We start from the raw sequence: 23,498 nt of genomic DNA, 5'->3' as shown, positions 1-23,498 counted from the left end.
TGTTTTATTATGTAGATCTACACGATACATACGAGTTTATATTCACAGAATACTTTCAAAAGTATTTTCCTCCAGTTATGTACTAATCATGTCCAATAGACTTTACTGCTATAATTGAAAGGTTTTATATTTTAGTAAAATTTTTGAATAGCTTGATTTGAGGTCACACAAAGCACATCAATAATGAAGTGTCGCGAAAAGTGTTTGTTTTTGTTTTTTTCTCAACAACTTTCTGAGAATATTTGCAACTATTTTTGTAATATGGTTATTTCTGTAGTTTTATCACAGACATTTTAAAATCTATCAGTGAACTGTTTAAATGCATCTAATACGTTGTATGTTATTTTTCTTGTTTTTGTCAGTGGTGCTTGACTTTTTGTTTTCAACAAATGGCGATGGTTTTCGTTGAAATGCTCTAGAAGGCGAGTTTCTCACTTAGCCTTTATTCAATTGAACCAATAAAATACACGTGAAATTCATTTTGTTCGATTTTCTTAATACTGTGAGTGGGCTGAATGTTATGCAATTTCCTACTTGAACTCGTAGTGTCGCTGTTCACCTGTACTAGGCTATCATCAGCAGCAACATATTTCTTGTCTCCACCCTGTTGGTGAGGTTTTTTCAGAACCAGTTAGTCTTGCGCACAGTCGTTAACACGACGGATTCGCCACTCCTCTGATTTTATGTAGTGTTTCAGATTTAATCCTGCGTGTACGTTTTCCTTTGAATTTTGTTGATTGCTATTTTCTAAAGCATTCTAAATGGATTTCCAAAGCTTCTTGTGTCAGATCTTCGGCCTTTTGTTCTTCATGATCATGGCGCACACCGCTAATGGAGACGTGAGGTATTCTATTCCGGAGGAGATGAAGCGCGGATCTGTGATTGGAAATATAGCCAGAGATATTGGGCTTGATTTGAACAGGCTGTCATCTCGTAAGGCTCGCATTGATACAGAAGGTAACAGTAAAACATTTTGTGATATTAATTTGAGTACTGGAGAACTGATAACAGCGCAAAGGATCGACAGGGAAGAGCTTTGTAATGAGGATGTGTCCTGTTCTCTTAATTTCGAAATAGTTTTAGAGCATCCATTGGAAATACATAATGTAGGAATTCAAATTGAAGATATCAATGACAATACACCGACATTTCCCAAAGACACGATAAAGCTGGAGATAAGTGAGAGCGCTGATAAAGGCGCTCGATATCGCGTGAATGAGGCTCATGATGCAGACATTGGAAAGAACGGGGTTCAAAACTATTCGATAGAAAAGAATGACAATTTCATTGTATCTGTAAAAAATAAGGCAGGCGGTGGAAAGAATATTGAGTTAGTGTTGAATAAAGAGTTGGATCGTGAGCAGCAGAAAGAGGTGACTTTAATTCTTTCTGCGGTTGACGGTGGGACTCCACCGAGATCAGGTACTGTAGCCATACACGTCACTGTGCTGGATGCTAATGATAATGCTCCAGTCTTTAGTCAGGCCGTCTATAAAGTCAGTCTCCCTGAAAATTCTCCTGTAGATACTGTAGTGATTACAGTGAGTGCTACTGATGCTGACGAGGGACAAAATGGAGAGGTGATTTACGAGTTCAGCCGTATTTCCAAAAATGCTAAAGAATTATTTGATCTTGATCAGAAAAGTGGAGAGATTAAAGTGAAAGGCCATGTTGATTTTGAAGAATCATTAAGGTATGAACTGCTTATTGAGGGCAAAGATGGTTCTGGACTTTCATCAGACACTAGAGTGATCATACAAATAACCGATGTGAATGATAACGCTCCTACAATAATAATAAAATCTCTGAATAGTCCCGTTCATGAGAATGCGTCACCCGGTACAGAGGTTGGTGTCATTAATGTGCAGGACAGAGACTCTGAGAATAACGGACAGGTGCGCTGCTCCATTCAGCAAAATGTCCCATTTAAACTCGTTCCTTCAATCAAAAATTACTATTCTCTAGTGACCACAGGTGAATTAGACCGTGAGTTATTGTCTGATTATAATATCACAATTACTGCTACAGATGAGGGCTCTCCGCCTTTATCTTCCACTAAGAATATTTACTTTACTGTTGCTGACGTAAATGATAATCCACCTGTATTTGAAGAACAGAATTACAGAGCTCACGTGCAAGAAAATAACAAACCGGGTTCCTCTATTTGTTCAGTATCAGCTACAGATCCGGACTGGAGACAGAACGGCACTGTTTTTTATTCTCTGTTACCTTCTGATGTCAATGGCGCACCAGTTTCCTCCTTTTTATCTGTTAACGGAGACACCGGGGTCCTTTATACCGGGAGATCGTTTGATTATGAACAGTTAAAGAGCTTTAAAGTACTGGTGTTAGCCAGAGATAACGGTTCTCCTCCTCTGAGCAGTAACGTGACTGTGAGTGTCTTGATAACGGATGAGAATGACAACACCCCTCAGATATTATACCCATCTCCGGACGGAAACTCCTTCATGACCGAGATGGTACCCAAAGCTGCTCAGGCGGGCTCTCTGGTGTCCAAGGTGATCGCAGTTGATGCGGATTCTGGACAGAACGCGTGGCTCACTTATCACATTATTAAAGCGAGTGATCCGGGACTTTTTATTATCGGTGTCCACAGTGGAGAGATCAGGACACAGCGAGACCTTTCTGAATCTGACAGCATGAAACAGAACATTATTGTCTCTGTGAGAGATAACGGACAGCCCTCTCTCTCTGCAACGTGCGCATTGTATTTACTTATATCAGATAACTTGGCTGAAGTTCCAGAACTGAAAGACATGTCTCATGACGAGAGCAGTTCCAAACTCACTTTTTATCTGATCATCGCGCTGGTGTCCGTTTCCACTTTCTTTTTGACCTTCATCATCATCATTCTGGCCGTGCGGTTTTGTCGCAGGAGAAAGCCTAGACTGTTGTTTGATGGAGCTGTAGCCATTCCCAGCGCGTATCTCCCTCCAAATTACGCCGAGGTTGAAGGCGCGGGAACTCTACGCAGCACTTACAATTATGACACATACCTGACCACAGGCTCGCGCACTAGTGACTTCAAGTTCATCAGATCTTACAATGAGGAGACATTGACTGCTGACATGATGTTGAAAAACACTCAGTCTGCTGTGGATGATCTTAAGGGACTTGATGCGGAAATGGTTGATTCATTTCAGGTATGATTAAACATTTTGTACTATAGGCATACTGTCAAATTAACGTTTTTCCTTTTTTAATTAAAATTTTGCTGTCCTGATAAAGAGTAAATCAGTTCTTCTAATTCAAAACTAATTCAATTCTTACTTTTTTAGAGTGGGAATAAAAAGTATTCCATGATGCTTTGTCTTTTCAAATAACATGTAAATTATTAAATGTCCTCTTGTAGCGTGTTGTCACGGGAATACACTTGCTAAAATCGTGTGTCAAATGTAAGTCGATTACGAAAGGTTTGGTACAAACCTTTATAAGTATACTTAAAAAATATACTTAATATTTTTGATCCAGGGTTTAGCAATGGAAGTGTTTTGAATAAAAACAGATATGTTCTCTTATTTATTTATTACATTTTACGTTACATCATTTTCTTCCCTATTGACTTGTCCCGGTCCATTTTTCTTGAAGTTGTTGTCTACTTTCTCACGAAATTGTTATGGTATTAGAATTGAAATGTGTATAAATGTAATATATCTATTTTTAATCTTCTCGTAAATTAAGGTCCGCCCTTTTCTCGGATTAAGTGTGTGTTAAAATTTTAACAAAACTATACTAATTCGTTTAAGTAAAATTCCGAAAAAGAAAACCGTTTTCTCCGGGGGTTTCTGCCGTCGCTGTCCATGGTGCTGCACAGGCAATTTCTCTTTCTATTGCTGCTTTTTTTGTATAATGTTGATCTACATAGTGCTGTTTCTTTTTCTAGTATGTATATGAATAAGTGCGTTGATGCTTCTTTTCTTCCTTAGAACAATGTTAGTTTAGTTTGACGCGTATATTGTAATATCGTTGCATTGAAATCACTCTTGTTCAGTTCTGGTTACATCACTTAATAGTGTAAGAGCAGTGGCTCATAATCTTGTTTCTGGAGTCTCAGAGCTCTGCGCATTTTGCAAGTTTCCCTTTTATACACACCTGCTTATTACATCAGCTCTTTAGAATAGAGATCCATGATCTGTACTGGGTTTGTTGAATTGAAGAGACATAGAAAATCTGCAGCGCTGTGTAGTCCTCAAGAGCCAAATAAAGAAACAATGTATTTGAGCATTAAACTGTGTGCAGTCTCTTAATCCAACTCATAGTGTCGCTGTTGACCAGTAAACCATTTGACATGTATTCAGTAGTTTTCTCAACCCTTCTCATGATGTCATTCACAATGCTTTCAGCTCGTTTCTTTAAAGAAATTTGTCGACGGTGCAAGGGGTGCTTTCAGTCTCATGCTGTAATCTTGCATTCAAGACTGCTTATCGATTGATTACTCTTGAATATAATTCAGGTCTTTAAATGGATTTTAAGATATTTTGTGTTTCTGCTCCGATGTTCAGCTTTGTGTTGTTCGTGCTTATGGCGCACACCGCTAATGGAGACGTGAGCTATTCTATTCCGGAGGAGATGAAGCGCGGATCTGTGATTGGAAATATAGCCAAAGATCTCGGCCTCGATGTGAACAGACTTTCGTTTCGTAAGGCTCGCATTGACATCGAAGGTAACAGAAAACGATTTTGTGAAATTAATTTGAATACTGGAGAACTGACCGTAAAGGAGAGGATCGACAGAGAGGCACTTTGTGGCAAGAAAGCATCATGCGTTCTAAAACAAGAGCTCGTGCTGGAGAATCCTTTGGAGCTGTTCCGTATTATTCTTACTATTGAAGACATAAATGACAGTTCACCGCAGTTTACAGACACAATTATTAAATTCGAAATAAGTGAATCAGCAGACAAAGGATCTCGTTATTTATTAGATGAGGCCCACGATGCGGATATCGGAGTGAATTCAGTGCAGTCATTTATGTTGCAAAATAATGATTATTTTCTTCTGAGTGTACTTTCCGGGGCAAGTCAAGGAAAATATGGAGAGCTCGTGTTGAATAAAGAGTTGGATCGCGAGCAGCAGAAAGAGGTGACTTTGATTCTTACTGCGGTTGATGGCGGGACTCCACCGAGATCAGGTTCTGTAGCCATACACGTCACTGTGCTGGATGCTAATGATAATGCTCCAGTCTTTAGTCAGGCCGTCTATATAGTCAGTCTCCCTGAAAATTCTCCTGTAGATACTGTAGTGGTAACAGTGAGCGCTACTGATGCTGACGAGGGACAAAATGGAGAGGTGACATATGCATTTGGCCATTTATCTGAAAACTTTCGACAGTTATTTTTGCTTGATGGTAAGTCTGGTGAAATAAAACTAAAAGGGCTCATTGATTATGAGGAGGAAAGTTCAATTAAGCTGCATATTCAAGCTAAAGATGGTCAGGGTCTAGCAGGTCGTTCCATTGTGTTAATAGATGTTGTGGATATCAATGATAACGCTCCTATAGTAATAATAAAATCTCTGAATGGTCCCGTTCCCGAGAATGCGTCACCCGGTACAGAGGTTGGCATCATTAATGTGCAGGACAGAGACTCTGAGAATAACGGACAGGTGCGCTGCTCCATTCAGCAAAACATCCCATTTAAACTCGTTCCTTCAATTAAAAATTACTATTCTCTAGTGACCACAGGTGAATTAGACCGTGAGTTAGTGTCTGATTATAATATCACAATTACTGCTACTGATGAGGGATCACCGCCTTTATCTTCCACTAAGAATATTTACTTTACTGTAGCTGACGTGAATGATAATCCACCTGTATTTGAAGAGCAGAATTACAGAGCTCATTTGCAAGAAAATAACAAACCGGGTTCCTCTATTTGTTCAGTATCAGCTACAGACCCGGACTGGAGACAGAATGGCACTGTAGTTTATTCTCTGTTACCTTCTGATGTCAATGGCTCGCCAGTTTCCTCGTTTTTATCAATTGATGGAGACACCGGAGTCATTCATGCATTGAAGTCATTTGATTATGAACAGCTGAAAAGCTGTAAAGTGCTGGTGTTAGCCAGAGATAACGGTTCTCCTCCTCTGAGTAGTAACGTGACCGTGAGTGTCTTGATAACGGATGAGAACGACAACACCCCTCAGATATTATACCCTTCTCCGGATGGAAACTCCTTCATGACCGAGATGGTACCCAAAGCAGCGCAGGCGGGCTCTCTTGTGTCCAAGGTGATTGCCGTTGACGCTGATTCTGGACAGAACGCGTGGCTCACCTATCACATTATTAAGGCGAGTGATCCGGGACTTTTCACTATCGGTGTCCACAGCGGAGAGATCAGAACACAACGAGACCTTTCTGAATCTGACAACATGAAACAGAACATTATTGTCTCCGTCCGAGATAACGGACAGCCCGCTTTCTCTGCAACGTGCGCATTATATTTACTTATATCAGATAACTTGGCTGAAGTTCCAGAACTGAAAGACATGTCTCATGACGAGAGCAGCTCCAAACTCACTTTTTATTTGATCATCGCGCTGGTGTCCGTTTCCACTTTCTTCATGACCTTTATCATCATCATTCTGGCCGTGAGATTTTGTCGCAGGAGAAAGCCCAGACTGTTGTTTGATGGAGCGGTGTCCATTCCAAGCGCGTATCTCCCTCCAAATTACGCAGAGGTCGACGGCGCGGGAACTCTCCGCAGCACTTACAATTATGACGCATACCTGACCACGGGCTCGCGCACGAGTGACTTCAAGTTCGTTAGATCTTATAATGAGGGCACGCTGGCTGCTGACTTTACACTGAAAAAGACTCAGTCTGCTGTAGATGATCTTGAGGGGCTTGATGGAAATACAGTTATTTTTTCTGAGGTAGGCGCAGACATTTATGCTGATTAAGTGTATTCTTACTGTGTTCGTTTAAAGTGTTTTAAGATCAGTCCAAAATTCGCTGTTCGAACCTGAACTCATAAGATCATTCTTCGTCTCGCATTTCATTAATAACTTTTAAGTTATTACAGTTTATTTTTCATACACAACACGGGTTTTTTTCACCAATTTTAATTACATTTTTAATCTGTAAATATAACAGAAGAGTGCAATGGGTTAAAAATAACATACCAGATTTTGATTTTTGACTGGTTACATTTAAATTTTTCAGTTGAAGTTTTGTCAATTTCAAGAAACGGACTGTTGGAAGAAAATACTATTTGCAATTATGACAGTTATATGTATGTTTTAGATGTAACTGGTCACTGAAACACTTCATGATTATTTTATTTGCAACGGCGGAGACTCAAATAGTGCCTGGACAAAAGAGGGATTCCCAAAACAAACCCTTGCCAGAATTTTCAGGTTGTCTGTTTTTAACCTCATAACTTTTTTAAATCAAGATTCTGAACATCTTGAGAAAAATATTCGAAATTATGTTATTTTTCTGCATTTTTGTGACATAAACAATCTCTAAATCGTGTATGCTAATTTTTGTGGGTTTCATTAGATTGTGGATTTCGTTTGTTGTAGTTTTTGTAATCAAATATAACAACTCGTTAAGATTTTTACCAGAAATATGATGGCTGGTTTTGCTTCACTGCTTGATTTGTGCGAGGAAAAGTACTTAAGTTTTGTCTGAATTAATGCACGATTGGGTTACTGATTTAGTTTTGGGAGTTTGGTGGTAGATTAAGACCTCTCTGTCAGGTCACTTAGACAATCCCTGTAACGTAAAGGGGAAAAAAGTGTTTGTCCTTAAACACACTTGTTGAATCTGTCAATGCAATGTGCAAATGTATTATAAAGACTTTAAATAAATAGCTTTCTCTACCTTTATAAAGTTATATAAATATATTTTAAAAATGTAAACGCAATTTTTCATTTTTATGTTTATTTAGGCTATATGAGTTTGTACGTTCTGGAGGCTGCGTTTTCCCAAAAGCATCGTATGACTAGGTGCATAAGAACACCAAAACGAATCATCTTAGACTTACGTACCTTTTCCCAAAATATTCGTAATTTAAGTAGCACTTGAAAATCGTCGTAGGAATGTATGATTACTCAGAGCACCCGTAGATCTAAGTTCATCGTAAGAAGACGGATTTATGAGGTAATTTGCAGGAAAACCGGAGAATTGCGCCTTAACTTAATCACTCCTATATGTTTTTTTAAATGTTTTTATTTATTAAGTCGGTCATACTTCACTAAAGGGTTTAATTCTCGCTATTAACAAACCATTAACTATGACTTTTTCTCCAAATAACTCTCAATTTGTGGCATATTAATAGTTAGTAAGGTAGTTGTTAGGTTAAGGCATTGGGTAGGAATCGGGATATAGAGTAGGTCATGCAGAAGATGTGCTTTATAAGTACTAATAAACAGCCAATATGCCAAGTATAGGCATCTAATAAGTAACTAGATAATAGTGATAATGGCCCCCTATACTGAAGTGTTACCATTTAGTCTTCTGGTTTGTTTAAATTTTTCAAATTACTAAACAAAATTACAAAATATATAGACTACAATAAAATAGTGAACAAAATATATTTAGTATGGTAAAGTTATTGGTTCTAACAAAGGATGCATGTTTGTTGCTGGATTGCTGTAGTAAAGTTTATGCAAAGTAAAAATGTTTTGTTTGAAAGAGAAATGGTCAAAAAAAAATTCCTGCTGCTGTGTAGAGCAGCCATGATTTCCTCTCTGAGACTATTGTGAACTAGCCTCAAATATTTTAGAGGAACTATGTGATTAAAGGTTTTCAGGCTGCAATGCTGCTTGTATATCGCACACTGCCTATCATATGTTCCAACAACTGCAGAAGGCAATACTTAAAAAAAATGATTTGCTGAGAAATTGGATTGATTAACGCGTCCCTTTATCATTCTATTATTGAACGGTTCATATTCATAATGACCAAACTTTGTGCTTATTATTAGTTAAGTGCTAGTAGTTTATGTGTACAATAAACATTTAGTTTGGACAAATGTGTTAGCTAGATAATACATAGGCCCTAATAAAAACTTTTATTATTATTTTAACTTTTTCCTTTCCTTATTACTTGCAAAATATGTTGCAGAATTACAGTGTATGAGTTGCAAAAGCTTTAATAGTTCACGTGGATAAAAGCAAATTTTGCTATTTTGTTTTGGCTTTTTTTTGTTTTTTGTTGCTCTTGATGGTCCAGTTTCCTTTTGTGAAAATTTGATCTCCGCACTGCTACTTCTCTTTTGGGACGGTGTATAAAGACTGTTTAGTAGCCTACTTGGGTCTACCTCCTGTAAGAAATTATAGATTAGTTTGACGCTTGTCACACATTTCAGTCTTGGTTCCACCACTTCATGCTGTGATCACAGTATATTTATTATTCCTTATCTTGAAGACCCAGAAAACAGATCATTTTGTAAGGTGAACTTCATTTCGAACATCTGATTCAAATCATCAGCTCGTGAGCATAGAGATCCATGATCTGAACCGAGTGAAGATGAGTGTCACAATAAATGTGCAGGGATGTGGGTCCCAAAAGCCAGGGTAATAATCACTGTTTAAATACAAAATTATGTGCAGTTTCTTTAACTTAACTTCATTAACTTATCTGACCACGGGCTCGTGCAAAAGTGATTACAAGTTCGTAAGATCTTATAATGAGGACGCCGACTGCTGACATGATCCTGAAAAAGACATTGGGGTGGATGATCCTTCCTGAGGGGTTTGATGCACGAATTAGTGTTTCATTTCAAGTATGAATTATATTCCAGTTTATAGTTCGATTATTATCGGTGCAATGGATGAATGTCAAATATGAGTTTTCTTTTATTCTTAAAATGCATATCGCTGCCTTGATGAAGAGTGTATAGATTTTTTTAGGGATTTTGATGTGGATCCACAAAGTATTACCACAATTCCTCATCTGTTTAAAATAAACTTTAATGTTTTTTATGTCATCTTCATCAGGTTTGGTCAGTAATACACTTGCTAAAAGCTATTTGTGCACAATTGTAAATCATCCTCACTATGAAACATTTTGCACTCAGTAACCTATTTTGAAAGTTTATGTTGGCTTGTCTTTAGTAAGTTTTAGCACTTGAAATGCTTCATATTGAAATAAATGAGTTTTAATGTTAGGCTATAGAGAGATACAACTGATTTTTTTCCCCCTTACACCTGCATTTATTCTATATTTATCTTTATGGACTTTGTTGTCTAACTTCTCACCCAATGGTTATTGTTTCGTGTGTACTTTCAATATTTTTAACACCGATTTGCACATTTTAGCATGTTTTGGTCCACTCTGATCTGAAATTCAGCATGTGTTGAACTTTCAACAAAACTGCGCTTGTTCACTTTACATAGACTAAAAGTTTTGTTTTGGTCCAGCTTTTTTCCACGTCGCTGTCCATGGTGCTTTATAGCCAGTCTCTCTTTTTCAGGTGCTGTTTTAGTGTTAATTTTTGTTGGGAACTTTATTTGTGCGTGTTTTCCGCCTCAGAACAATGTTAGGTTAGGCTACTTAAGTTTGATGCTGAGTGTTGTTATTAAGGCATTTAAATAAAACTTTTTATCAATCCTGGTTCCACCAATTTATTTTGTGAAAGAGTGACTCTTAATTTTGGTTCTGGAGAGTCACAGCACTGTACATTTGGTTATAGCCCCTTATCTATCACCTTATTATAACATCAGCTGTTACATATCCATGATTTTAACTGGCTTAGTTTGATTAGATGGACATCATAAATGTGCAGCGCTTTGGGTCCTTAGAACCGAGGTGAAGAATCGCTGTCTTTGACCATAAAACTTTGTGCAGTATTTTAATATAACACTTAGTGTCGCTGTTTACTACTAAAACCCTTCGTATTTATTTTGTTGTTCTCTCCACCCTGATCATGATGTCATAATGCTTCCAGCTCGTTTCTTCTAAGAAATTTGTCGGCGCTGACGGAGTGATATCTGTCTCATGCTGTAATCTTACATTTAGGATTATTTTTAATTGTCGACTGATTGCTTGGAGATATTATTTACGTTGTTTTCATGATGGATTCGAGAAGCTCCCTTGTCTTTGCTCAGATGTTCGGCTTTGCGTTTTTCGTGCTTATGGCGCACACCGCTAATGGAGACGTGAGCTATTCAATTCCGGAGGAGATGAAACGCGGATCTGTGATTGGAAATATAGCCAAAGATCTCGGGCTCGATGTGAATAAGCTTTCGTTTCGTAAGGCTCGCATTGACACTGAAGGTAACAGAAAACGATTTTGTGAAATTAATTTGAAATCTGGAGAACTGACCGTAGCGGAGAGAATCGACAGAGAGGCGCTTTGTGGAAAAAAAGCTTCGTGCGTTTTAAACCAAGACCTCGTGCTGGAAAATCCTTTAGAACTGCATCGCTGGATTCTCAGTATTGAGGATATAAATGATAATTCACCGCAGTTCAAACAAAGTATAATCAAATTCGAAATAAGTGAATCGGCAGACAAAGGATCTCGGTATTTAGTAGATGAAGCCAATGATCCAGATATTGGTGTGAATTCAGTGCAGTCATTTATGTTGCAAAACAATGATAATTTTCTTCTTAGTGTAATGACTGGAGCAAATAGAGGAAAATATGGCGAGCTCGTACTGAATAAAGAGTTGGATCGCGAGCAGCAGAAAGAGGTGACTTTAATTCTTACTGCGGTTGACGGTGGGACTCCACCGAGATCAGGTACTGTAGCCATACACATTACTGTGCTGGATGCTAATGATAATGCTCCAGTCTTTAGTCAGGCCGTCTATAAAGTCAGTCTGCCTGAAAATTCTCCTGTAGATACTGTAGTGGTTACAGTCAGCGCTACTGATGCTGACGAGGGTCAGAATGGAGAGGTGACATACGAATTTGGCAATGTATCCGAAAGTCTTCTTGAAATATTTTTCCTTGATGCGATAACTGGTGAGATAAGACAAACTGCACCAATTGATTATGAGGAGGGGAGTTCATTTGAATTGCCAATTCAGGCCAAAGATGGTCAAGGGCTTGCAGGTCGGTCTATTTTGTTGATAGATGTTGTTGATATCAATGATAACGCTCCTATAGTAATAATAAAATCTCTAAATATTCCCGTTCCAGAGAATGCGTCACCCAGTACAGAGGTTGGCATCATCAATGTGCAGGACAGAGACTCTGAGAATAACGGACAGGTGCGCTGCTCCATTCAGCAAAACGTCCCATTTAAACTCGTTCCTTCAATTAAAAATTACTATTCTCTAGTGACCACAGGTGAATTAGACCGTGAGTTAGTTTCTGATTATAACATCACAATTACTGCTACTGATGAGGGATCACCGCCTTTATCTTCCACTAAGAATATTTACTTTACTGTATCTGACGTGAATGATAATCCACCTGTATTTGAAGAAAAGAATTACAGAGCTCACGTGCAAGAAAATAACAAACCGGTCTCTTCTATTTGTTCAGTATCCGCGGCAGACATTGACTGGAGACAGAATGGAACTGTAGTTTATTCTCTGTTACCTTCTGATAACAATGACGCACCGGTTTCCTCCTTTTTATCCATCAACGCTGACACCGGAGTCATTCATGCCATGAGATTGTTTGATTATGAACAGCTGAAAAGTTTTAAAGTGCTGGTGTTAGCCAGAGATAACGGTTCTCCTCCTCTGAGTAGTAACGTGACCTTGAGTGTCTTCATAACAGATGAGAATGACAACATCCCTCAGATATTATACCCATCTCCTGATGGAAACTCCTTCATGACCGAGATGGTACCCAAAGCTGCTCAGGCGGGCTCTCTTGTGTCCAAGGTGATTGCCGTGGACGCGGATTCAGGACAGAACGCGTGGCTCACCTATCACATTATTAAAGCGAGTGATCCGGGACTTTTCACTATCGGTGTTCACAGTGGAGAAATAAGAACACAGCGAGACATTTCTGAATCTGACAGTATGAAACAAAACATTATTGTCTCAGTGAGAGATAACGGACAGCCCTCTCTCTCCGCCACGTGCGCATTACATTTACTTATATCGGATAATTTGGCTGAAGTTCCAGAACTGAAAGACATGTCTCATGAAGAGAGCAGCTCAAAACTCACTTTTTATTTGATCATCGCGCTTGTGTCCGTTTCAACTTTCTTTTTGACCTTCATCATCATCGTTCTGGCCGTGAGGTTTTGTCGCAGGAGAAAGCCCAGACTAAATTTTGATGGAGCTGTAGCCATTCCCAGCGCATATCTCCCTCCAAATTACGCAGAGGTGGACGGCACGGGAACTATCCGTAGCGCTTATAATTATGACGCATACCTGACCACAGGCTCGAGCGCGAGTGACTTCAAGTTCGTCAGATCTTATAATGAGGACACACTAGCGGCTGACATGACGCTAAGAAAGACTCAGTCCTCTGTAGATGATCTTGAGGGACTTGATGCTGACATAAATTATTCTCTTCAGGTAAGTTCTATTATGCATTTTTGCAATATATTTGGTAAAGTTTGTTCAATTTCACAAAATGTTGTTCTTGTTCTAAACACACCGTCTTCCTAAATAGTATTTCCTTACATTTTCCGTAAAATTTTCCAGGTCTACGTTTCGTTAACATTTTATTATAAGCTGATCATTTCCCTTAAATAAATAGGGTGAAAAGATAATTAAGGTCTAATGAAAATATTTGTAGCGTTACAAAAAATCGAAATATTTTTAGAATAAAGACAAAATTATGAGAATAAAGTAATAATTGAATTAAAATTTCAAAAAGTGAAACTATTTAACTACAATAAAGAGAAGATCTTATTTGCCCGGTCTCACAGAAAAGGTTTAAAGGAATACTCCACTGTAGAATGAAAATTATGTCATGTCTCCTCCCGGTGGGACATGCCCGGAACACCTTCCCGGGAAGGCGTCCAGGGGGCATCCGGAAAAGATGCCCGAGCCACCTCAGCTGGCCCCTCTCGATGTGGAGGAGCAGCGGATCTACTCTGAGCTCCTCCCGAGTGACCGAGCTTCTCATCCTATCTCTAAGGGATCGCCCAGCCACCCTGCGGAGAAAGCTCATTTCGGCCACCTGTATCCGGGATCTTGTCCTTTCGGTCATGACCCACAGCTCATGACCATAGGTGAGAGTAGGAACGTAGATTGACCGGTAAACCGAGAGCTTCGCCTTGCGGCTCAGCTCCTTCTTCACCACGACAGACCGGTACAGCGACCGCATTACTGCAGAAGCTGCATCGATCCGTCTGTCAATCTCCCGTTCCATCCTTCCCTCACTCGTGAACAAGACCCCCAGCTACTTGAACTCCTCCACTTGAGGCAGGAACTCTCCACCTACCTGAAGTTTGCAAGCCACCCTTTTCCGACTGAGAACCATGGCCTCAGATTTGGAGGAGCTGATTCTCATCCCGGCCGCTTCACACTCGGCTGCAAACCGTCCAAGTGCATGCTGAAGGTCCTGGTCTGATGGGGCCAGCATGACGACATCATCCCCAAAGAGCAGAGATGAAATCTTGTGGTCCCCAAACCCGACGCCCTCCGGCCCCTGGCTGCGCCTAGAAATTCTGTCCATAAAAATTATGAAGAGAACCAGCGACAAAGGGCAGCCCTGCCGGAGTCCAATATGCACCGGAAACAAGTCTGACTTACTGCCGGCAATGCGAACCAAGCTCCTGCTCCGGTCGTACAGGGACCGGATAGCCCTTAGCAAAAGGTCCCAAATCCCATACTCCCGGAGCACCCTCCACAAGATGCCGCGAGGGACACAGTCGAATGCCTTCTCCAAATCCAAAAAACACATTTGGATTGGATGGGCAAACTCCCATGAACCCTCCAGGATCCTGGAGAGGGTATAGAGCTGGTCCAGCGTTCCACGACCGGGACGAAAACCACAATGTTCCTCCTGAATCTGAGGTTCTACCATCGGCCGGATTCTCCTCTCCAGTACCCTGGCTTAGACTTTCCCGGGGAGGCTGAGAAGTGTGATCCCCTTAAGTGTGATGTCTTAAGATGCCTACCAGTAATGTTTGTATTTGGTGTTTCAATGGAAGAAAATATCCTAATAAAATATATATTTAAATATAATTCATGTTTTCTTTGTTTTGAAGGTTTTTTCCATTATAAGCCGATACTGAGTTTCAGTCCTCATCAATCAAACAAGTTCATAATTATTATTTAAACTTTGTTTGTTTATTTTTACATTTAGGCTTCACATCTTGTCTAGCACACAAAGTAATCGTTTGCATGCCTTTTTTGTAGGCCTACTATCAGTGGACTGTTCATTTGCATTAGATATATATTTTTGTGTTGCTGTAAATGGCCTTGCACAAGCAGAGCTTATGATTGGGTTCTGTAGTGTATATAAAAGCAACAACTTCCGCTGAAACCCTGAGAAAACAGAGTTTCCTCACTAGATGTCAACTAATCATACCGGCTAATACAATAAGTGCATTGAATGTTTTGCAGTTTCTTACTTTTGCTCGTAGTGTCGCTGTTCACCTGTACTATCATCAGCAGTAACATTTTACTCGCTCCACCCTGTTAGTGATGTATTGGCTGGACCAGCTAGTCTCGTACACACGACCTTTTCTCCGATCCTCTCTCATTGTTTTGCGTTATAGCTTTCCCCCGCTGGATTTACATTTTTTCTGGCATTTAGTTTTGATATGTATATTTACCAAATGGGTTCACAAAGCTTGTGGTTTGATGGTCAGATGTTTGGCTTTTTGTTCTTCATGATCATGGCGCACACCGCTAATGGAGACGTGAACTATTCAATTCCGGAGGAGATGAAGCGCGGATCTGTGATTGGAAATATAGCAAAGGATCTCGGGCTCGATGTGAACAGACTGTCCTCTCGTAAGGCTCGAATTGATACTGAAGGTAACAGAAAGCGATACTGTGACATACATCTGAATAACGGAGATCTTACAGTAGCGGATAGGATCGACAGAGAGGCGCTTTGTAAAGAGAGACTGACCTGTGTCCTTAATTTCGAATTAGTTCTAGAACATCCATTGGAAATACATAATGTTGGAATTCAAATTCAGGATACTAACGATAATGCACCAACATTTTCTAAAGACGTAATAAAACTAGAGATAACTGAGAGCGCTGTTAAAGGCGCTCGGTTTCGTGTGAATGAGGCTCATGATGCAGACATTGGAATGAACGGGGTTCAAAGCTATTCGATAGACAAGAATGACAATTTTATTGTATCAGTCTCTACAAATGCAGATGGTGGCAAGAATATTGAGTTAGTGTTGAATAAAGAGTTGGATCGTGAGCAGCAGAAAGAGGTGACTTTAATTCTTACTGCGGTTGACGGTGGGACTCCACCGAGATCAGGTACTGTAGCCATACACGTCACTGTGCTGGATGCTAATGATAATGCTCCAGTCTTTAGTCAGGCCGTCTATAAAGTCAGTCTGCCTGAAAATTCTCCCGTAGATACTGTAGTGGTTACAGTGAGCGCTACTGATGCTGACGAGGGACAAAACGGAAAAGTGATTTACGAATTTAGCCGTATAACTGGAATTGCGAAAGAATTATTTAATCTAGATCAAAACAGTGGGGAGATTAAAGTGAAAGGACCTGTTGATTTTGAAGAGGAGGTAAAATATGAACTGCTAGTTGAGGGAAAGGATGGCTCTGGACTTTCATCGGGCACTAGAGTGATCATACAAATAACAGATGTGAATGATAACGCTCCTATAATAATAATAAAATCTTTGAATAGTCCCGTTCCTGAGAATGCGTCACCCGGTACAGAGGTTGGTATCATAAATGTGCAGGACAGAGACTCTGAGAATAACGGACAGGTGCACTGCACTATTCCAAAAAACGTCCCATTTAAGCTCGTTCCGTCAATCAAAAAATACTATTCTCTAGTGACCACAGGTGAATTAGACCGTGAGTTAGTGTCTGATTATAATATCACAATTACTGCTACTGATGAGGGATCACCGCCTTTATCTTCCACTAAGAATATTTACTTTACTGTAGCTGATGTGAATGATAATCCACCTGTATTTGAAGAACAGAATTACAGAGCTCACGTGAAAGAAAATAACAAACCAGGGTCTTCTATTTGTTCAGTATCAGCTACAGACCCGGACTGGAGACAGAATGGCACTGTAGTTTATTCTCTGTTACCTTCTGATGTCAATGACGCACCGGTTTCAACCGTTTTATCCATTAATGGAGACACTGGGGTCATCCATGCCGTGAAGACATTTGATTTTGAACAGTTAAAGAGTTTTAAAGTGCTGGTATTAGCCAGAGATAACGGTTCTCCTACTCTGAGTAGTAACGTGACCATGAGTGTCTTCATAACAGATGAGAATGACAACACCCCTCAGATATTATTTCCCTCTCCGGATGGAAACTCCTTCATGACCGAGATGGTACCCAAAGCAGCGCAGACGGGCTCTCTGGTGTCCAAGGTGATCGCCGTTGACGCTGATTCTGGACAGAACGCGTGGCTCACCTATCACATTATTAAAGCGAGTGATCCGGGACTTTTCACTATCGGTGTCCACAGTGGAGAGATCAGGACACAGCGAGACCTTTCTGAATCTGACAGTATGAAACAGAACATTATTGTCTCCGTGAGAGATAACGGACAGCCCTCTCTCTCTGCCACATGCGCATTGTATTTACTTATATCAGACAACTTGGCTGAAGTTCCAGAACTGACAGACATGTCTCATGACGAGAGCAGCTCCAAACTCACTTTTTATCTGATCATCGCGCTGGTGTCCGTTTCCACTTTCTTTTTGACCTTCATTATCATCGTTCTGGCCGTGAGGTTTTGTCGCAGGAGAAAGCCCAGACTAAATTTTGATGGAGCTGTAGCCATTCCCAGCGCATATCTCCCTCCAAATTACGCAGAGGTGGACGGCACGGGAACTATCCGTAGCGCTTATAATTATGACGCATACCTGACCACAGGCTCGAGCGCGAGTGACTTCAAGTTCGTCAGATCTTATAATGAGGACACACTAGCGGCTGACATGACGCTAAGAAAGACTCAGTCCTCTGTAGATGATCTTGAGGGACTTGATGCTGACATAAATTATTCTCTTCAGGTAAGTTCTATTATGCATTTTTGCAATATATTTGGTAAAGTTTGTTCAATTTCACAAAATGTTGTTCTTGTTCTAAACACACCGTCTTCCTAAATAGTATTTCCTTACATTTTCCGTAAAATTTTCCAGGTCTACGTTTCGTTAACATTTTATTATAAGCTGATCATTTCCCTTAAATAAATAGGGTGAAAAGATAATTAAGGTCTAATGAAAATATTTGTAGCGTTACAAAAAATCGAAATATTTTTAGAATAAAGACAAAATTATGAGAATAAAGTAATAATTGAATTAAAATTTCAAAAAGTGAAACTATTTAACTACAATAAAGAGAAGATCTTATTTGCCCGGTCTCACAGAAAAGGTTTAAAGGAATACTCCACTGTAGAATGAAAATTATGTCATGTCTCCTCCCGGTGGGACATGCCCGGAACACCTTCCCGGGAAGGCGTCCAGGGGGCATCCGGAAAAGATGCCCGAGCCACCTCAGCTGGCCCCTCTCGATGTGGAGGAGCAGCGGATCTACTCTGAGCTCCTCCCGAGTGACCGAGCTTCTCATCCTATCTCTAAGGGATCGCCCAGCCACCCTGCGGAGAAAGCTCATTTCGGCCACCTGTATCCGGGATCTTGTCCTTTCGGTCATGACCCACAGCTCATGACCATAGGTGAGAGTAGGAACGTAGATTGACCGGTAAACCGAGAGCTTCGCCTTGCGGCTCAGCTCCTTCTTCACCACGACAGACCGGTACAGCGACCGCATTACTGCAGAAGCTGCATCGATCCGTCTGTCAATCTCCCGTTCCATCCTTCCCTCACTCGTGAACAAGACCCCCAGCTACTTGAACTCCTCCACTTGAGGCAGGAACTCTCCACCTACCTGAAGTTTGCAAGCCACCCTTTTCCGACTGAGAACCATGGCCTCAGATTTGGAGGAGCTGATTCTCATCCCGGCCGCTTCACACTCGGCTGCAAACCGTCCAAGTGCATGCTGAAGGTCCTGGTCTGATGGGGCCAGCATGACGACATCATCCCCAAAGAGCAGAGATGAAATCTTGTGGTCCCCAAACCCGACGCCCTCCGGCCCCTGGCTGCGCCTAGAAATTCTGTCCATAAAAATTATGAAGAGAACCAGCGACAAAGGGCAGCCCTGCCGGAGTCCAATATGCACCGGAAACAAGTCTGACTTACTGCCGGCAATGCGAACCAAGCTCCTGCTCCGGTCGTACAGGGACCGGATAGCCCTTAGCAAAAGGTCCCAAATCCCATACTCCCGGAGCACCCTCCACAAGATGCCGCGAGGGACACAGTCGAATGCCTTCTCCAAATCCAAAAAACACATTTGGATTGGATGGGCAAACTCCCATGAACCCTCCAGGATCCTGGAGAGGGTATAGAGCTGGTCCAGCGTTCCACGACCGGGACGAAAACCACAATGTTCCTCCTGAATCTGAGGTTCTACCATCGGCCGGATTCTCCTCTCCAGTACCCTGGCTTAGACTTTCCCGGGGAGGCTGAGAAGTGTGATCCCCTTAAGTGTGATGTCTTAAGATGCCTACCAGTAATGTTTGTATTTGGTGTTTCAATGGAAGAAAATATCCTAATAAAATATATATTTAAATATAATTCATGTTTTCTTTGTTTTGAAGGTTTTTTCCATTATAAGCCGATACTGAGTTTCAGTCCTCATCAATCAAACAAGTTCATAATTATTATTTAAACTTTGTTTGTTTATTTTTACATTTAGGCTTCACATCTTGTCTAGCACACAAAGTAATCGTTTGCATGCCTTTTTTGTAGGCCTACTATCAGTGGACTGTTCATTTGCATTAGATATATATTTTTGTGTTGCTGTAAATGGCCTTGCACAAGCAGAGCTTATGATTGGGTTCTGTAGTGTATATAAAAGCAACAACTTCCGCTGAAACCCTGAGAAAACAGAGTTTCCTCACTAGATGTCAACTAATCATACCGGCTAATACAATAAGTGCATTGAATGTTTTGCAGTTTCTTACTTTTGCTCGTAGTGTCGCTGTTCACCTGTACTATCATCAGCAGTAACATTTTACTCGCTCCACCCTGTTAGTGATGTATTGGCTGGACCAGCTAGTCTCGTACACACGACCTTTTCTCCGATCCTCTCTCATTGTTTTGCGTTATAGCTTTCCCCCGCTGGATTTACATTTTTTCTGGCATTTAGTTTTGATATGTATATTTACCAAATGGGTTCACAAAGCTTGTGGTTTGATGGTCAGATGTTTGGCTTTTTGTTCTTCATGATCATGGCGCACACCGCTAATGGAGACGTGAACTATTCAATTCCGGAGGAGATGAAGCGCGGATCTGTGATTGGAAATATAGCAAAGGATCTCGGGCTCGATGTGAACAGACTGTCCTCTCGTAAGGCTCGAATTGATACTGAAGGTAACAGAAAGCGATACTGTGACATACATCTGAATAACGGAGATCTTACAGTAGCGGATAGGATCGACAGAGAGGCGCTTTGTAAAGAGAGACTGACCTGTGTCCTTAATTTCGAATTAGTTCTAGAACATCCATTGGAAATACATAATGTTGGAATTCAAATTCAGGATACTAACGATAATGCACCAACATTTTCTAAAGACGTAATAAAACTAGAGATAACTGAGAGCGCTGTTAAAGGCGCTCGGTTTCGTGTGAATGAGGCTCATGATGCAGACATTGGAATGAACGGGGTTCAAAGCTATTCGATAGACAAGAATGACAATTTTATTGTATCAGTCTCTACAAATGCAGATGGTGGCAAGAATATTGAGTTAGTGTTGAATAAAGAGTTGGATCGTGAGCAGCAGAAAGAGGTGACTTTAATTCTTACTGCGGTTGACGGTGGGACTCCACCGAGATCAGGTACTGTAGCCATACACGTCACTGTGCTGGATGCTAATGATAATGCTCCAGTCTTTAGTCAGGCCGTCTATAAAGTCAGTCTGCCTGAAAATTCTCCCGTAGATACTGTAGTGGTTACAGTGAGCGCTACTGATGCTGACGAGGGACAAAACGGAAAAGTGATTTACGAATTTAGCCGTATAACTGGAATTGCGAAAGAATTATTTAATCTAGATCAAAACAGTGGGGAGATTAAAGTGAAAGGACCTGTTGATTTTGAAGAGGAGGTAAAATATGAACTGCTAGTTGAGGGAAAGGATGGCTCTGGACTTTCATCGGGCACTAGAGTGATCATACAAATAACAGATGTGAATGATAACGCTCCTATAATAATAATAAAATCTTTGAATAGTCCCGTTCCTGAGAATGCGTCACCCGGTACAGAGGTTGGTATCATAAATGTGCAGGACAGAGACTCTGAGAATAACGGACAGGTGCACTGCACTATTCCAAAAAACGTCCCATTTAAGCTCGTTCCGTCAATCAAAAAATACTATTCTCTAGTGACCACAGGTGAATTAGACCGTGAGTTAGTGTCTGATTATAATATCACAATTACTGCTACTGATGAGGGATCACCGCCTTTATCTTCCACTAAGAATATTTACTTTACTGTAGCTGATGTGAATGATAATCCACCTGTATTTGAAGAACAGAATTACAGAGCTCACGTGAAAGAAAATAACAAACCAGGGTCTTCTATTTGTTCAGTATCAGCTACAGACCCGGACTGGAGACAGAATGGCACTGTAGTTTATTCTCTGTTACCTTCTGATGTCAATGACGCACCGGTTTCAACCGTTTTATCCATTAATGGAGACACTGGGGTCATCCATGCCGTGAAGACATTTGATTTTGAACAGTTAAAGAGTTTTAAAGTGCTGGTATTAGCCAGAGATAACGGTTCTCCTACTCTGAGTAGTAACGTGACCATGAGTGTCTTCATAACAGATGAGAATGACAACACCCCTCAGATATTATTTCCCTCTCCGGATGGAAACTCCTTCATGACCGAGATGGTACCCAAAGCAGCGCAGACGGGCTCTCTGGTGTCCAAGGTGATCGCCGTTGACGCTGATTCTGGACAGAACGCGTGGCTCACCTATCACATTATTAAAGCGAGTGATCCGGGACTTTTCACTATCGGTGTCCACAGTGGAGAGATCAGGACACAGCGAGACCTTTCTGAATCTGACAGTATGAAACAGAACATTATTGTCTCCGTGAGAGATAACGGACAGCCCTCTCTCTCTGCCACATGCGCATTGTATTTACTTATATCAGACAACTTGGCTGAAGTTCCAGAACTGACAGACATGTCTCATGACGAGAGCAGCTCCAAACTCACTTTTTATCTGATCATCGCGCTGGTGTCCGTTTCCACTTTCTTTTTGACCTTCATTATCATCGTTCTGGCCGTAAGATTTTGTCGTAGGCGAAAGCCCAGACTTTTGTTTAATGGAGCTGTAGCCATTCCCAGCGCGTATCTCCCTCCAAATTACGCAGAGGTCGAGGGCGCGGGAACTCTCCGCAGCACTTACAATTATGACGCATACCTGACCACGGGCTCGCGCACGAGTGACTTCAAGTTCATCAGATCATATAATGAGGGCACGATGACTGCTGACATGACCCTAAGAAAGACTCAGTCCTCTGTAGATGATCTTGAGGGACTTGATGCCGACTTAAGTGATTCTCTTCAGGTAAGGTCTATCATGCCCTTTTTGCAATATGTTTGGTTAAGTTTGTTAAAAAAACTCGTTTCTTCTTGTACTAAACACACCGTCTTCCTTATTAGTATTCCTCACATTTTTCGTAAAAAAAAATCTGGTCTATGTTTCGTTAAAGTTTTTATTATTAGCTGATCGTTTTTCCTCGAATAAACAGGGAGTAAAGTAAATTGAGGTCTAACAAAAATATTTGTAACGTTACAAAAAATCTAAATATTTTGGGAATAAGGACAAAATTATGAGAATAAAGTTAATAATAGATTTAACATCACAAAAAGTGAAACTATGTAACCACAACAAAGAGAAGAAGATCTCATACGCCCGGTCTCACAGAAAAGGTTTAAAGGAATACTCCACAGTAGAATGAAAATTCTGTCATGTATTACTCAGCCTGAATTCGTATGAAAACCCATCCTTTTATCTTCGGAAAACAAATAAAAATAGTTTTGATGAACTTTGTGACAGAATTTCCAAAGTAGTCTCCTTTAAAGACTATAGTCCCATGACTAAAATTACATTTTTAGCTGTCTTAACTCAAAAGAAACTGCCCAGAGATATTTTAAAATATGTCATTGCCATTGTTATGCCTTAAGATGCGCACCAGTAATGTTTCTATATTTTGTTTCAATATAATAAATATACTAATTAAAACAATTATAGTGTGTATTTTGCAAAGTCATGGTTTTTGCAGGATGTCTTGAAATTAGTTGCATTATAAATGGATACTGATTTTCAGTGCTCATCAATCAAGCAAGTTCATAATTATTATTTA

The 23,498-nt window shown here is 40.5% G+C and overlaps 2 protein-coding genes across 7 annotated transcripts in view; both read left to right on the top strand.

Annotated features, from left to right (window-relative positions):
* LOC130437735 (protocadherin gamma-A11-like) overlaps positions 1–23,498 on the top strand; it is a 143,876-nt gene that overhangs the window by 17,411 nt on the left and 102,967 nt on the right. The window contains exon 1 of one of the 6 annotated variants that reach the window (XM_056769283.1): positions 622–3,164. The exons of 2 other annotated variants lie outside the window; for them this stretch is intronic. In XM_056769283.1, the coding sequence (XP_056625261.1) occupies positions 762–3,164 (2,403 nt within the window). In that variant the 5' untranslated portion in view covers positions 622–761. Of the gene's footprint in view, positions 1–621; positions 3,165–4,393; positions 6,892–15,648; positions 18,075–20,273; positions 22,700–23,498 lie in introns of those variants that run through there. 3 more of the 6 variants (XM_056769277.1, XM_056769272.1, XM_056769273.1) reach the window with 3 other exon arrangements.
* Positions 10,941–15,504, top strand: LOC130437848 (protocadherin beta-15-like). The gene is made up of 2 exons (XM_056769485.1): positions 10,941–13,449; positions 15,451–15,504. Exons 1-2 carry the CDS (start codon positions 11,038–11,040, stop codon positions 15,502–15,504), a joined length of 2,466 nt encoding a protein of 821 aa, XP_056625463.1. The 5' UTR covers positions 10,941–11,037.

Source organism: Triplophysa dalaica, chromosome 16, assembly GCF_015846415.1.
Source record: "Triplophysa dalaica isolate WHDGS20190420 chromosome 16, ASM1584641v1, whole genome shotgun sequence".
Lineage (NCBI taxonomy): Eukaryota > Metazoa > Chordata > Actinopteri > Cypriniformes > Nemacheilidae > Triplophysa > Triplophysa dalaica.
This window is presented reverse-complemented; position numbering and strand designations above follow the sequence as displayed.